Below are 14,789 nucleotides of genomic sequence, written 5' to 3'. Positions count from 1 at the left end.
AAATGACATAGTCAAGCTATAAAATGTATCTTTAACCAAGAGTAATATGAAATTCTAAAAAATTGAAGTACGAGAGGAAAGAAGAGGAATAATGAAGAAGAGAGAACAGCTTTGAGCAACTTGATTGGGGAGAAAAGTAGATCTTCATTCTCTTTTACAAATCTCACTTAGATGATATTTTACAATTTGATACAAATGTCACTCACGTCGCTGAATAAAAAGAAAACAACCAAAATTTATAAGTTGAACTACACCCATAGAAATTATTGAAATACTTGACTTTTAACATTCCCCCTTATGCTAGAGCGTATGTGTTGAGTAATTCTAACTTGGTACAAAAATTATTGAAGTAATGCTTCTTGTACTAGAAAAACCATACTCGCAGGGGCAATTCTAGGTAGATCTACTTTGGTGATATACTAAAGAGAAAAAAATGAGCTTGAAAGCAAGAATGAAAGCTAGAAAAGGTCCCCTTCTCGGGCTAGGTGGGCGACGGTATATGCTAGTCGCTAGAAGAAGCGAAGCTATCTTCCGGGCCAAAGAGTACCGTTATCTAGGTAGGTGCTCTTGTTGTAGTTGCAATTGAATCTCTCCTTGGAAATTCTCTAGAAAGAAAGGTTGAGTGAGTCCCATCTCCCTTTACTAGTAGGGTTGGTTGCAGTAGTCTTGACATAAGGGCTAACTACCTTGTACCAATCACTGCATCTCTCACAAAGTGAATATTAATTCCCACATGCTTTGTTCTCTCATATAAAACAAAATTACATGCAAGAAAGATAGTTGCTTGATTGTCAAACCCAATATAGTTGCTTGATTATCAATCCTAACATATCATAGGGTCTTCAAAGGCAAGTTGAAACTCCTTGAATCCACAAGTTCAATAACAATATGAGTCATTGTCCTATACTCTTCCTCTGTATTGGAACATGTCTCTACATTAGATTTTTACTCTTCCTACTAATGAGGCTACCTCCAAAGAATACACATAAATTTGTGGTGTATTTTCTATCCAATTTAGATCCAACATAATTTGCCTCTAAGTATCCTTCCGCCTTGAGGTACTCATGAGGTGCATAGAATAGCCCCTTGCCTAGGCCTCCTTCCACATAGTAAAATATTCTCCGAGCTACATCAAGATGAATTTTATCACGAGACTCCATAATTGACTTACTACTTTATTAGGAAAGACAATATCAAGCCTTGTCGCAGTCGCATATATCAATTGTCCAACCAGTCTTCTATACTTGGTATTGTCTTTCACTAATGGGTTGTCATCACCTAAAGATTCTGATCAACCTCCATAGGAGTATCCATTGTTATTGCTCTTAATAACCCATACTCATGCAACATGTCAGGAATATACTTCCTCAGTGACAATACTATACCTTGATTACTGTTAGCCACCTCAATTCCCAAAAGATATTTTAGAGATCCAAGATCCTGGGTTTGAAAGTGCCTGATCATATATGCTTTTACTTCTTCAATCCCCTTCGTATAACTTCTAGAGAGAGGACAATGTCATCTACATACACAAATACCACACTCTCAATGTTTGATGAAAAACAAATAAAGAATAAGAATGATCATTGTGGCTCTTGACAAATCCAATTGTCTGCAAATCCTTAAATACACAATGGGAAGAAAAAATGTAATAGAACAATTCAATGACTTAGTTAACTTAGTGACAATAAATTGATTGAAAACTTAGGAACATATAAAACAAAAAACTAAAAAAAAAATGTTGTATTGGTGAACAATCACTTCACTAGTGATGAAGTAAGAAGACCCATTTTCTAATTGAATAGACTTAGAAGAAGAGGAAGGAGATAGAGTAGAGAATAAGAATGATGTACTTGATATATAAGTTGGTGCCCCAAAATCAAATTACAAGAATTGAAGTAGGAGTAAATGGCTGAGGATTGAGGACAAGAATGATGTACCTATGAGGATTGAGGAGACTCATGTAGTGTAGATTTAAAATTTCAAGAACTAGAGTGACATTGGCTAAGGATGAAGTGTTGGTGACAATAGGAATATAAGTAGAAGTAATTGTGAGCTGTCCCAATCAAAGAAGAAGCTGCTGAATTTCATCTTGGGAGCTATTGGTAGATCCTTGATGCACTTTGAGTGCCTTCAAATATGGTGGAATTAGTCCGTACTGGTTTTCTAAATTTATCTCAATACTTTTCAAAATTATGATTGGATTGACCACAATATATACACTTTCAATCCCTATGACCACGACCTCAACCTCCACCATCATGACCATGTCCTTGATCCCCTCTAGATTGACCACAATGTATACACTTTCAATCCCTATGACCATGCCTCAGACCATGCCATGAAATTTTTTTTACTAGTAATTTTCCTTAGATTTTCTATTGGCACAAACATACTGATGAAAATAATCTCATAAAAATACAATTATATCATTTTATATATGTGCACATGAATGTTTTCTTGTAACTCATGTAAGCAATGTGAGGCTTACATGAATAAATCAATTGGTTAGTCTTGACTCATTTTGTCATGAGTAAATTTATACCCATCTACTTTGTGTAAGCCATATTGAGCATCTACATGCAACTCAATGGGAGAAAAAGGACTTTGGTGGAGAAAGACGAATCTGTAGTAACGAACAGGGATGGGACTTGGCGGAGACAGAGAGATTCGATAATAGCAAACGTAAGGAGACCCAACAAAGAAAGAAAGATCCGATGACGATAAATGGGTACAGAGAAGAGAAACATATAGCTTTAAGGAGCAATGGCAGGAAGTCTGATGGAGCATAAGATATCCACCGACAAGGGTAAGAAGTAGAAACCGTAGATTTTGCAGGGAATCCGCCGCTCGTCCCTCTAAATGCAGGACGAGATAATAAATTTTTCCCGCCGGCTGAAACAGGATGAACACCAAATTACCACGTGCCTTCGGGGCGGGAAGGGTTCTGCCCCACGAAATAGGGACGGGATGGCGGGGCGAAATAGGATCTGCCTCATTGCCATGCCTAATAATTGGAGTTTAAAGTTCAGGGGAAATGGCTAATCCATGAAGACTTGGAGAGGTTAGAGGGCTTGGAGAATGAGACCAATGAGGCGCCATGCGATCTGTAGTTAGATTGATAGGACGATTCACGATTAAGAAGGAAAATAGCGAAGTTAAAAATTTTGATCCTTGTTCCAATCTAATCTATTGATTACAAATTAAATCAAATATTACGGTTTGGGAGACGATTCGAGTTTACAGATTAACCCGACTGAGATTGCAAACACTATCCAGGCCATTAGCAACTTCAAAAACGTGCTGCTAGACGCTAAGATTCACTCGCATTATCCGTTGAAGAAACGCTGAAGCAGCAAACTGAGCGTGGGGAAAGGTCGACCTCAGATGAGAGAGAGAAGAATGTGTGGTGTCAATGACTCGTCGGAGATTATGTAACTGGTGGGGTAGATAATTGAGTCCACTGGATAAGAGAAAAGTTCTATCGTGTGTATCCAAATGAAATCCCTATTTCTGTACCGCAAATACTGAATGGGCTCTCTTCTTCGCTCCTTTCGCCACACCCACTTGCCTGGAGAGGTGCAGAGGCCATGGTAGCTTAGCTTGAGCCGAAAGATGAAGAGGAGGAGAAGAAAGCTAATTTGAAGAATCAGAGAAGTAGATTTTTCCGGTGTTTCCATGGCCTGTACCCCATCTAGGACTTTCCTTTTTAATAACCTTTCTTCAAGCAAAGCCTGCACGAAGAGAAGGAAACAGGGTCTTGTTTTGTGTTGTCAGACTAGAGCTTCAAGTAACTCCATTGTTCTTCAGGTTTGTGTCATTGCAATTTCTTTTATAAATTTGCCACTGAAACTAAAGAATATTCCTCTGTAGTGTTGATCTTACAACTGAAATGTCGATTCTCTGAGGAGGACCTATTCCCTGTGAACTGGGTGATGATAAGTGCCGTGTCATTTCCTTTTTGTGTTGCTGGGAGCTTTGTCCATTGAGAAGATAGACCCCTTTTTTTTTTTTTTTGCAAGAGTGACAATTTTGAGTGATTGATTAGGAATTACCAGCATTTCTCATTTTGTGCCACCATTGAATGACGGGGGGCAGTGTTTTCATCCTTCAATTTTTTGGTGTCGTGCCTCAATTGTGACATTTGTCATGTTTATTGAAGTAGTTCTACTGTTGCTGTAAATTTGAAGGTTTGTGTACCTTTGCAGTCTTTGTTCTGTTTTGTGAGATTAATGGGTCCATAGTAAACCTGAGCATGGCCTATTGAAGAAGTTTCAATCTGGGTCTAGCCTCCGTAACTTAGTGCTATAACTCGACAACCAGATAATCTCCTCCATAAAACTCTAAGCTAAGTTGCAACTCAAAAATGTGTTTTTTGTATTAGGTTGCTAGACTGTTAGGGCCTCCAACAAAATTTGAAGCCTCAAAACTAAAGGTGGTTCTGTTTGGAGAAGAGATTGATAAACAACGCCGCATCATCCCAAGAATCTATACACTGACACATTGTGATTTTACAGCCAATCTGACCTTAGCCATCTCCCACACTGTCAACATTGATCAGGTAATATTGTGTTGTTTTAGTTTTATGTCTAGTTAACCAATGCCATGTAATGCCACTGTTTTGAGACAATCTGTCTTGGATAATTAGTTAACTGTTGTAATTGTTCCACAATATTTGATGAAGTTGCACTATTTTTGCTAGTTGAATGGATGGTACAACAAGCTACAGAGGGATGATGTGGTTGCTGAGTGGAAGAAGGTGAAGGAAGAAGTATCTCTACATGTTCATTGTCACGTAAGTGGCGCACACCCATTGCTTGACTTTGCAGCTGAGTTTAGATATCATATCTTTACCAAGGAGTTGCCATTGGTGAGTGAAATTTTCATGCTATTGCCTCCAATGTTGCTTGGAAACGTTTAAACAGGATATACATTTGGTCTTAGGCAAAACAGATCAGTCTAGTTGTACCAGCTTTGCAAATGAAGATAGTATTTACCAAAATCCCTTTCCAGAAGGAGAAGGGCCCTTTTTAAGTAAAGAATTTTCCACCCAGATATTTGCCTTATCTACCAGCTCTTTAAATAGTCAAATGCTTACGTTTCTCTCTTTGTGTAACTATGTTGAATCACATAGTGTACAAATTATAAGCCATGAAAGACATCCATGTTACACTTTCCAATGAAACAGAGTTATTCAAAGAAATGGCTTTTCAGGACAATTTATCATGAAAAAGGAGCATTGCGTTACAGTGGATTTCTGTCTCTGAGACAGAAATATTTTCCCTGACATTATTTTACATGCATCTAATGCCATTATCTAGTGAACATGAGTATTTAACAATTTAACAGTGAATTGTTCTTTTTAGGACAATCTATCTTATCTGGAAACAATTTTTTGGACATTGATTGCTCTTGTCTGATGGATTTTTGTTGTTGCAGGTACTGGAAGCAGTTATACATGGAGATTCAGGTCTTTTCCATGAGCATCCAGAGTTGATGGATTCTGTTGTGTGGGTCTATTTCCATTCTAATTCTTACAAGTACAATCGCATTGAATGCTGGGGACCATTAAAGGATGCTGTTAAGGTACACATTATGTATGGCAGTGTTTCTTATTTCATATTTTGGTATTATTAGAATGTTGATTTAACACGAAAACTATGGCCAAAGCCCTGTGAGACATGAACCCCACAGGCATCACACTGAACTGTCCAAACAACTACCACCACCATGTATTTTGTTATGAAAGAGCTGATCAGGAAATCAAAGAATCGCATACTGTGATCATGTTGAAGATCTTGTAACCATGTGTGGTGCTGTGCAATCTGCTTAGGATAGTTATAGGTTCTTTGTCTTGTAATTAATGAGTCTAGGAGACCATGATGTGTGAGTCATTCTTGATGTTTCTCAATTCATGAAATGGTAGTTTAGAAATTACAAGTAATGGAAGATCTGTTATGTAAAACTAAAACAGTTGTCTATTGCTGTGGTCTTGAAATATGACACCAGGGTAAGCATGGAACACAATTAAAAGAAGAAGGTCTTAAAAAGTGGGCCAGCCCCAAATCTGTTTTCCAATCCCTTGTTGCCTTCCTCCTCTGACTGATGCAGCTCAACTTCCAGTCTTTAGGCACAATTGGTGGCTTCTATCGTAAGGTAATTGTATTTATCTCTTACAGCCCATTCTTTTGATTCAATTGTAATTATCGGGTGAATATAAGTATGATATAATACCTTGCGGAATTTGGTGGCTCAAATTGTTGATGTAGAGATATACTCGTGTAAAGATGTTGGGGAACCTCATTGGGTTCTCTTGTAAGTTTTTCCAGATTTTATTGTTGGAGGAAGGACCATCATGTTTTATTCAATTTGATGGCTGCTAAATTTGTTCTCTTCTCTATAATTCACTGGTTATAGAATGTAAGAGGCTGAGCATGTATTAGTTTTGTATACATTCTTTAACAACATTTTGCTGCTATCACTGGTTTCTAACTCAAGAACAAGAAGAAATCCTCTGAAACTGTAAGAATAGAACGAGAATCAAAACTTGATTCAAGTTACTGAAAAAGGACGATAAGAAAACCACTTGGAGCAGGTATCTAGCTTTTTGTTCTCAAAGGACGTCTCTTTTGTGTTCACTGGGTTTGCCTGTGTCGTTTGAGGCATGAAAAGGGGAAGGAAATTATCGTTGAACCAACTCTGCTATTTGGAGCTTCTGGAGACGACTATTCCGCCATGAAAATGTCTACTTTCTGATTCTCCATCTTTGCAGTTATAATAACGAATTTGTGTACATTGAAATTGAAGTTTGCGCAAGGATCAAAACGATAATTAGATGACAAAAAAGTAATAATGAAAATGTCTGAGCCCGGGTTCGAACCGGGGACCTCTAGTGTGTGAGACTAGCGTGATAACCAACTACACCACCCAGACATGCAGGATTAGATGCTTAGAGTGAATAGAGAATAATAACAGAGTCAATTTTATAGATTGTTCTTGTGACTTGTTGGGTGACATGGCTAGTTGGTTGGGTTTAGATATCCACTAACATGAGATTCCCTTGCTTAAAATCACTAATTGTTTTCTATTAGTAATAGGAAACTTATAGGCAAACAAATTACACACATTTGAACATGCTCTTTTATGAGCTACAACTATTTGACCCCTCTACATTCTAATAATTACCCCCTTTGCCTTTTGTAAACATACTAAAAAATATGGCTCTAACTTGTGAACTAAATAGTGAATATAACATAGTCATTAGATGAATGATGTCCATCAATTGATGGGAAGGGGGCAAGAGGGGCTTCACCCCCTCCTTCCTAACATGGGGGGTGGGGGGAGTTGACATAGTCATTAGATGAATGATGTCCATCAATTGATGGGAAGAGGGCAAGAGGGGCTTCACCCCCTCCTTCCTAACATGGGGGGTGGGGGGAGTTGCCTTACCCCTCTCTTGTTTAGATGAAGGGAGGGGAGGACCACTCCTCTCCTCTCTTGTTTAGAAGAAGGGAGGGGAGGAGGGGAGGACCACTCCTCTCCTCTCTTTGTTTCTCCATCACATGAGAAGGAAAAAACTTTTTAAAAGTTTCTTTTAGTAAAAAATCTAAAAATATAAAAAAATATAAAAATGTAATTAAATAATTTTATATTTTTTCGTTAAGGTTGACTAATGGTGCTACTTTAAATACATTAGATTTAAATTGTAAGGCTGTATAAAAAATTATGGCCTCTTGCCAACCACTTTTGAAAATATGACATCCAAGAAAATTGCATTAAAAATTACCTTAAATTAAAATCGGCAAAGAAACTAAATCAGTTCACGTTGAACATATAAGGAGGAAATAGTCAAAGAAAATTTCATTTTAATATTTCAATTTTTTGGTAATAGTTTTATAACTTGAATATGTAATGTAAGATGAAGATTTGGTATAAGAAAACTTTAATGAATTTGATGTCCTTATGAACAAGTTAATAGCATATGATGTAACGAAGAAGAGACTAATATTCTTCTTTGTTTTATGTTGGAAGCTTGATATTGTTTAATGGAGGAAATTAGGAGAAAATGTAGTTAAAGTTCTCAAGTTGATGAAATACTAGCAAGATCAACACTTGGAACCCGATGGAAAATAAAAAAAAATGAGAATTTGACCATTAATATTCCCAAAAATAGTCAGTGAAAAGGAGAATATGATCATTATCTTATTTTTACTAACTATTTTTAGGAATAATAATGGTCAAATTATCATTTTTCTTTTCTTTTTTAGGGGTTCCAAATAGACCCTAAAGGTTAGAGAGACAAAGATTTATTATAAGGGAGTGCAGATTGTTGAAAGGTGGAGTTGATGGTTCCTCAAATATTACTGAAAACATCCCTAGGTAAATCTTGTAAGTCAATACAATTCTAATATGCTTGAGACTCAAACCAATTTTAAGGAGGGCATATTTCTCACCAGTATTGGCTCCCCATCTCCAACTCTTTCAAAGCATTGCAAAATAGTTAAAGAGTTTGAATTGTACAGCTTCATCGGATGCATTTGATCGATGAGAGTACCATATGGTTAAGTTACTCCTTGACTTAGCCACCACATCAAGCAAAGAACTCCACACAAGTTAGACAAAGCCAATAATTTGTCTAACATGAGAAATCCTGGCTTGTCTCATGAGATTGGTGAGTAAACGTTAAAGAGAAGATATCTTCTAGTTGACCTTTTCTTTTGGAAATCTACTTTGTTGGAGAACTCGTCCTATTTAAGCAACCTTGTACATAATCAATCAAAAAGGCTATAAAATGGGTCATAAACATGTTTGCAAGGCCAATGAAAATTGTACTAATCATGGGGTTGTATATTACATGGATTATGTCATGGTTAGTGGCCTGGGGTCAACAATAAGTTGCACTAGGTCTACTACATATTCTCTACCATACATTAGAAGATCATGTAACTTATATTATGAGCATGATCTAAACCACCATATTCTTTAACAATACCCTAAAGGTGAAACCTTAGCGTGTTTTTCGACGGAAACAGGTGTTTGTCACCAAAACCTTAGGCGAATAATCTGGAATTGTCTTCAAACGAAACAAATTAAACATTACACCTTTTTTTTTTTCAATTTATTGTCCAATGACGTAACAATCAAAATCAATGTGTTTATTTTATTCGTAAAACACTAGGTTCATAGTGTGACTAAGGTACTTTTGTTGTCACAGTGAATGGTAGAGACCCATGTGGAACCAATCAATAGAAAAAATAATTTACGAATCTTGACAATTTCTACTATAGTACTAGTTAAAGGGTCCCAAGTCCTTGATATGAAAACTTTCATGCAGTGTCTTCTTAAGGGGGGATTAGTCCACAATGAACTTGAAATGAAGTGAAAATTTTAATTCATTTTAAAATGAATTGATTTAACTTCAACTCATCTTTGGGTGTTAGTAAAAACGAATTCAAGTGCACTAGAAAACAAATTCCAGTGTTAGTGCTCCAAAATGAAAAATATGATATATACAAGAGAATAAGTAACTTTTTGTAATATACTTAAATAAAACATATACCTAAACAGATAATTAACTAAAATAAACATGGTTACTACACTTATAAGTGATTTAATGTGTAGTATTAAAATATATTAATAAACTAATTAATGAAAGACTATATTATATTACTTAATGATTATAGTTTATTATAAATTAATATAATAATTACGTGTAACTAGAATAAATTATAAAAAACAGTAAAAAATAATATAAGCGATGTAATAAATAAACAAATAAATTTTTTAATACCATAAGATATATTTTAATATTAAAAATCACTAATTTAATACAGTAATAAAAAAAATTGAATATAAGAAATAAATAAATATATTATTTTGTTAATAACATAATATATACTTTTACGTATTATTAATTAATAATATATTGCGACAAAATTTAAAACCATTGGTATAATTAATTATAGCAATGAGATAATTAAACCAAAACAATTTATCAAATATTTATTTAAAAATATTTTAATTATGAACTATTAAATCACAAATTTAATACAACAATTAAAAAATGAATATACTGAATAAATAAAAAATATGGATTATTTTTTTTTATGACGCTGGTTTAATTTTTCCTAACTTAGTAAAAATTAAACTAGCTTCGTCTTCCTCATGGCTCCCCGATGCGTTGTCTTCCTCACGGCGCCCCAATGCGTCGTCTTCCTCATAGAGTTGATAATGGCAGGAGACAACGGCGGGCCAGCATGCAACGACGATGGAGGCCGAGAGGAAGAAGATAGAGGGAAAAAAATTCAGGGGAGAAAGGCCGATAATGGAGAAAAGCCGAGTGAGAGAAAAAAATTTCGCGAGAGGAAGCGAAATAAGGGCAAAATTTTCTTTCGGGGGGAAGGAGAAACGCGTCTCACACACGATTCATGGGGATGATTCACAAAATAGGTATGAAACACGATTCCCCTATTTTTACCTGAGAACATTACCTGATGTGATTCAAATGAAGAGGAGATCATTTTGGACTAAAGGCCTAATCGAATGAACGGAGTAATGCAGAAGTAATTCATGTCAGATTCATTTTGGAATAACCCCCCCTTAGTGAGATTACCATGGAAAAAAAAAGATATCATTGACATAAACCGGTATCATAATAAGAGAATAAAAAATTTACGAATAAAAAGAGAATGATCTTTCTCCATTTTAATGAACCCGTATTTACAAACTTCTGAAAAATAGTGAAACTAAGTAAGAGAGGCCTGCTTGAGAACATGGAATGATCTCTGAAGTGATCGTTCTGGTTGTTCAATGTATACTTCTTTGTCGAGGTTACCATGGAAAAAAGACATTTTTAACATATAACGACTGATCTTCTAATCATGAACAGTTGCCAACGATAAAATGAGGTATAACCCTCGTCTACAAGGCGGGCTTATAGTGCTCAGTGGAACAATCTGAAGTGTATTTATAAAGCAAGCTGGAAATATGTCTTAAGAATGGTGAATGGAATCACAACGAAGAGAAATATGGAGTATATATAATTAGTTAAGGTGGCCTTAGAATGCAAAAAAAACGACTGAACAAGAGGGCTCATTCAAGTGGCCTCTATTTACTAATATGAAAGTCCTCCAGCAGAGAACAAGGGTTCCATCTGAGTATCTTTTACTCCATTTACTGATCACTGTTAGAAAGCAACAGAGAGAAGGCCGAGTTCCACTACCACTTCCTCTGATTAAGAAGGTGATCAGACACATCATTTTCATACAAGAGGGTCCATGTGCTTTGTGAGAATTATATGTAAATCAAGGTTTGTACTTTACCATCTTCAACAACACTAGTAAAAGATGATTATTGAAATAAATTTTTAATTGGAAGGCTAGAGCATGTATTTGATGGCATCAATCAAATTATATATTACAGCAAAGAGAGGAAGACAATACTAACAATAACCATATTGATATCCTCCTGAACACAAACAATAAATACATTGACAGCTAACCTTATTAGAGTGATTTGTTACCTGTGAAGCTGCAGAAATTAAAGTTTTGGCCAGTTGCAAACCTTGAAGATGGATTAAGTAAACATCGATGACATTGTCAAAACCTGCTGTAGCAGCCAACTTGTTATTTCTTGGAAGACATGTTTTAATTTCTGAATAATTAATAGAACATCTGTAGTTTTTATTAACAAACAATCATGCTTCACTTTTGTAGTATTAGTTGGGATTGAATGGGATTGGTGGTCCAATGAAACGAACAGAAAACTGCTGCAAAAGGAAAATTCCAATATTCAGAGAGTATTCATTCAGCAAATGTTGCTCAGGTTGTTTCTGGAAGAAGCTCTCTATCTTTTCCACAATTGGATGCCAAATTAAATGAGTCTAACAAGCACCAGAACCGTCCATTCCACAGACTGCATTAAATGAAAAGAAGGGCAGGGGGTCTAGGCCTTGGGATGCTTCTGCCAAGTGACTTAAAATGTGTGTGTAGCTTTGGAGTGTATGATGTGGAGTCTAAATTGGTTTCATGTACATTTCCAGTGTTTTTTTATGTGAAGATTGTGTGGTTGGGAAAAGATAGGTTAACTTGATATAGTGGTAGTGGTAGTGGTAGTGGGATGAGATGGGTGGGACTTAGTGTAGTAGTTGAATCCCTTTTTATCTATTTTTCTTCTAATGAATTAATCATTTATTTATTGTAGTCTGTTTTGGGTTTCTTGAGGGACCTACTTGAATGCAGGCAACTGAATCCTTTATTCACAGTTGAAAGCTACATGAAACCTTTCAGGTCATGCATCACGCCTATACAGAGACAGATTTTGAGAAAGTACAAAAAGGGTTGATTGTGGTGGGTCTTAATGAAAGAGAGAGAAGAACAAAGAAAGAAGCCAAGAAAGAAAAAGTTTTCCATGGTGGGTAGAGAGAGGAAGCATTATTTCTCTTCTCTTCTTTAACGGTATTTCCTACTTGGAAGAAACCCTGCTGCTGCTGGCCTTGTTAATAACTGTTACCTCCTTACTCCCCTTTAATTTAATGCATGAGTATAACAGATTAAAGCAGAAAGGAGCAGACGGTTTACCCACAAATAGTTATAAAAGATCACCACTGGAGGAGATCACAACAAACCCACACTCCCTGGCTAATGAAGAGTATTATGTACAATCTTTTCATTTCTTAGCAATTTTTTTGAACATTTACCTAAGTAGATAGTGTATATTATATATTTTCATACATTTATTTTCTAAATGCATGTGTATATAGAATATCAACCTCTAAATTGCCTTCTCAGTGAGAGAAGACAATGAGGATTGTCCATACATGTAGCCAGAAAACTGGACGATACTGATTGGTGTCTTGGACTGAAATGTGACTCAAGAAACCCTAAGTGGAGCAGAAAAGGCTGTTTAGAGAATTATAGTGGCATTATATTGGGAGATATTAATGGACAATCTGCCAGGGGCCAGCACTAAACTGTGAAGGCAAGGGCTATTGTTAGTTCTTTAAATTCCAAACAGATTTAGAATACTTATGAGAGCTTACATTACTTCAAAAGTATGTAGTAAGACAAGAGCAGTGAGTTAGTTTCATTCATGGCTATTTTTAGCTAGACTCGTATACTTCCACACACACGTGTGGGTGCACACCCGAACAAAAACACAGACACAGACACACACACACATACAAACATATATAGATAGATAGATAGATAGATAGATAGATAGAGAGAGAGAGAGAGAGAGAGAGAGAGAGATCAGTACACTTCACTCCAATTTGAATATTGAGGTTAACTTAGTAAAGAATTGTAACGTGACTGTTCTCTCATAAACTATGTGAAGCCATGCGACAAGTTTCTAATTGGTTAACAAATACCAATTCCAATCTCTTTTCCAAGGATAGTTGGGAGACTTTCTTGCCATTCTCAAATTGCAGGAACTGCAAGCAATGGTTTTGTTTTGAATATTAGTATTTGGTACATCTGCTAGTAGACAATACTAGTCTTTATCCCATGTTCACACCAAAAATTAATTGAAATTTTAGTGGGTCTTGTATCAGATTGGCGTGTGGTCACTGCTTTTGGTGGCCCATCATATTGTGCAATGGGAGAGACAGATGAAATTTAAGATGAGTAATAGTCATGTGAACATAGTTTTTTAATTGGTTTTTTTACTTTTCAAGTTTTGGGTGTTAGCCTACTGAAGAAGAGAGGTGGGCATTGACTAGATATCCAATATGACGGATATGTACCCCAATTGACCGGTAGAATATTAGTCTTTAAACAAATTTGTAACCCTTAACCACTTGAACTGGACATTTATGGTCAGGGTTTGATATGGAAATCAACACACCCCCTCCCCTCCTTTTGTTTTGTCACTGACCCTGATCACATAAATGTCCACAGAGCAAGAAAGAGAGTTGTCACTGACCCTGATCACATAAATGTCCACAGAGCAAGAAAGAGAGAGAGAGTGAGAGAGAGAGAGAGAGAACTGTTGTACTTTAACTAAACAAGATTTTTTGGATGATCCAACACTTCACTGAAACTAATTTAAAAAAGGCTACTTGTATAACTGATAAAGGGAATAATAAGCAGCAATGTGAGAAATGATGGAGAAGAAAAATAATGTAGATGTGATGGTGAAGACTGAAGAGTTTGGTTTCGTAGGACATGAAATCTTAATCAGGAGAAGAATTAATCCTTTTCTTACTTTTCCGTTTCATCACCTGTTTGACTCGCCATTTCCATGAAGGTGAACAAAGAGAGACTAATCACAGATGGGTTTCCCACGTAACTTTTTTTTTTTTTTTTTTTTATCGAGATGATGTAATCCACACGAAAATGGGGATTTTTGTATTTTCAGATTAGACAATATGACTCGTGGGATTGCATGGTTTTCCTCGTACGGTGTATTAACAAGAAAACCATTAAAAACCACTTCGGTAATCTCAAACTTAATTCTTTAATCATACGAGTTCGTAGTTCATACTTTATAGATTTTAAAATCATTCCTGGCTCCTCCATTTTTGCCTGGTGGTTCCAGTAGTCGGCTCCATCAAGAGCTTGATTGGGTAGGATTTATTGTTTGTTGTGGGTCACCACAATAACTGCTCCAAACATATCATGCTCTGCAAATTCGATCAATTACAAAATCTGGGTGCAGCTTTTGGAAGATCCCTTCAATACAAAACAATTTGGCTTCTTCCAGATTTAGATACAGAGTTAAGAAGTGAAGAGAATGCTGTAATGGAGTTAGTTCAGATTTCAGATATCACTTCACTGTTCCAGCTGTTA

General features: G+C 36.0%; 1 protein-coding gene and 1 non-coding gene across 3 annotated transcripts; one reads left to right on the top strand and one right to left on the bottom strand.

Moving 5' to 3' along the window:
- Window positions 1-3,536: 3,536 nt before the first annotated feature.
- Window positions 3,537-6,358, top strand: LOC137946381 (magnesium dechelatase SGRL, chloroplastic-like). 2 transcript variants are annotated; one of them, XM_068792649.1, is made up of 5 exons: window positions 3,537-3,810; window positions 4,385-4,561; window positions 4,703-4,795; window positions 5,440-5,586; window positions 6,010-6,358. In XM_068792649.1, the coding sequence occupies exons 1-5, from the start codon at window positions 3,679-3,681 to the stop codon at window positions 6,100-6,102; spliced, it is 642 nt and encodes a 213-aa protein (XP_068648750.1). In that variant the 5' UTR covers window positions 3,537-3,678; the 3' UTR covers window positions 6,103-6,358. The 2 variants fall into 2 exon arrangements, with proteins under 2 accessions (XP_068648750.1, XP_068648749.1); XM_068792648.1 differs by having other exon boundaries at window positions 4,703-4,870.
- Window positions 6,359-6,859: 501 nt separating this feature from the next.
- Window positions 6,860-6,933, bottom strand: TRNAV-CAC (transfer RNA valine (anticodon CAC)). The gene has a single exon. It is a non-coding gene; the product is annotated as a tRNA-Val (tRNA).
- Window positions 6,934-14,789: the final 7,856 nt, after the last annotated feature.

The sequence above is a fragment of the Aristolochia californica genome, unplaced genomic scaffold (assembly GCF_029961685.1).
Source record: "Aristolochia californica isolate CCGP_79_NKW_82.1479 unplaced genomic scaffold, dmAriCali1.0.hap1 SCAF_12, whole genome shotgun sequence".
Lineage (NCBI taxonomy): Eukaryota > Viridiplantae > Streptophyta > Magnoliopsida > Piperales > Aristolochiaceae > Aristolochia > Aristolochia californica.
This window is presented reverse-complemented; position numbering and strand designations above follow the sequence as displayed.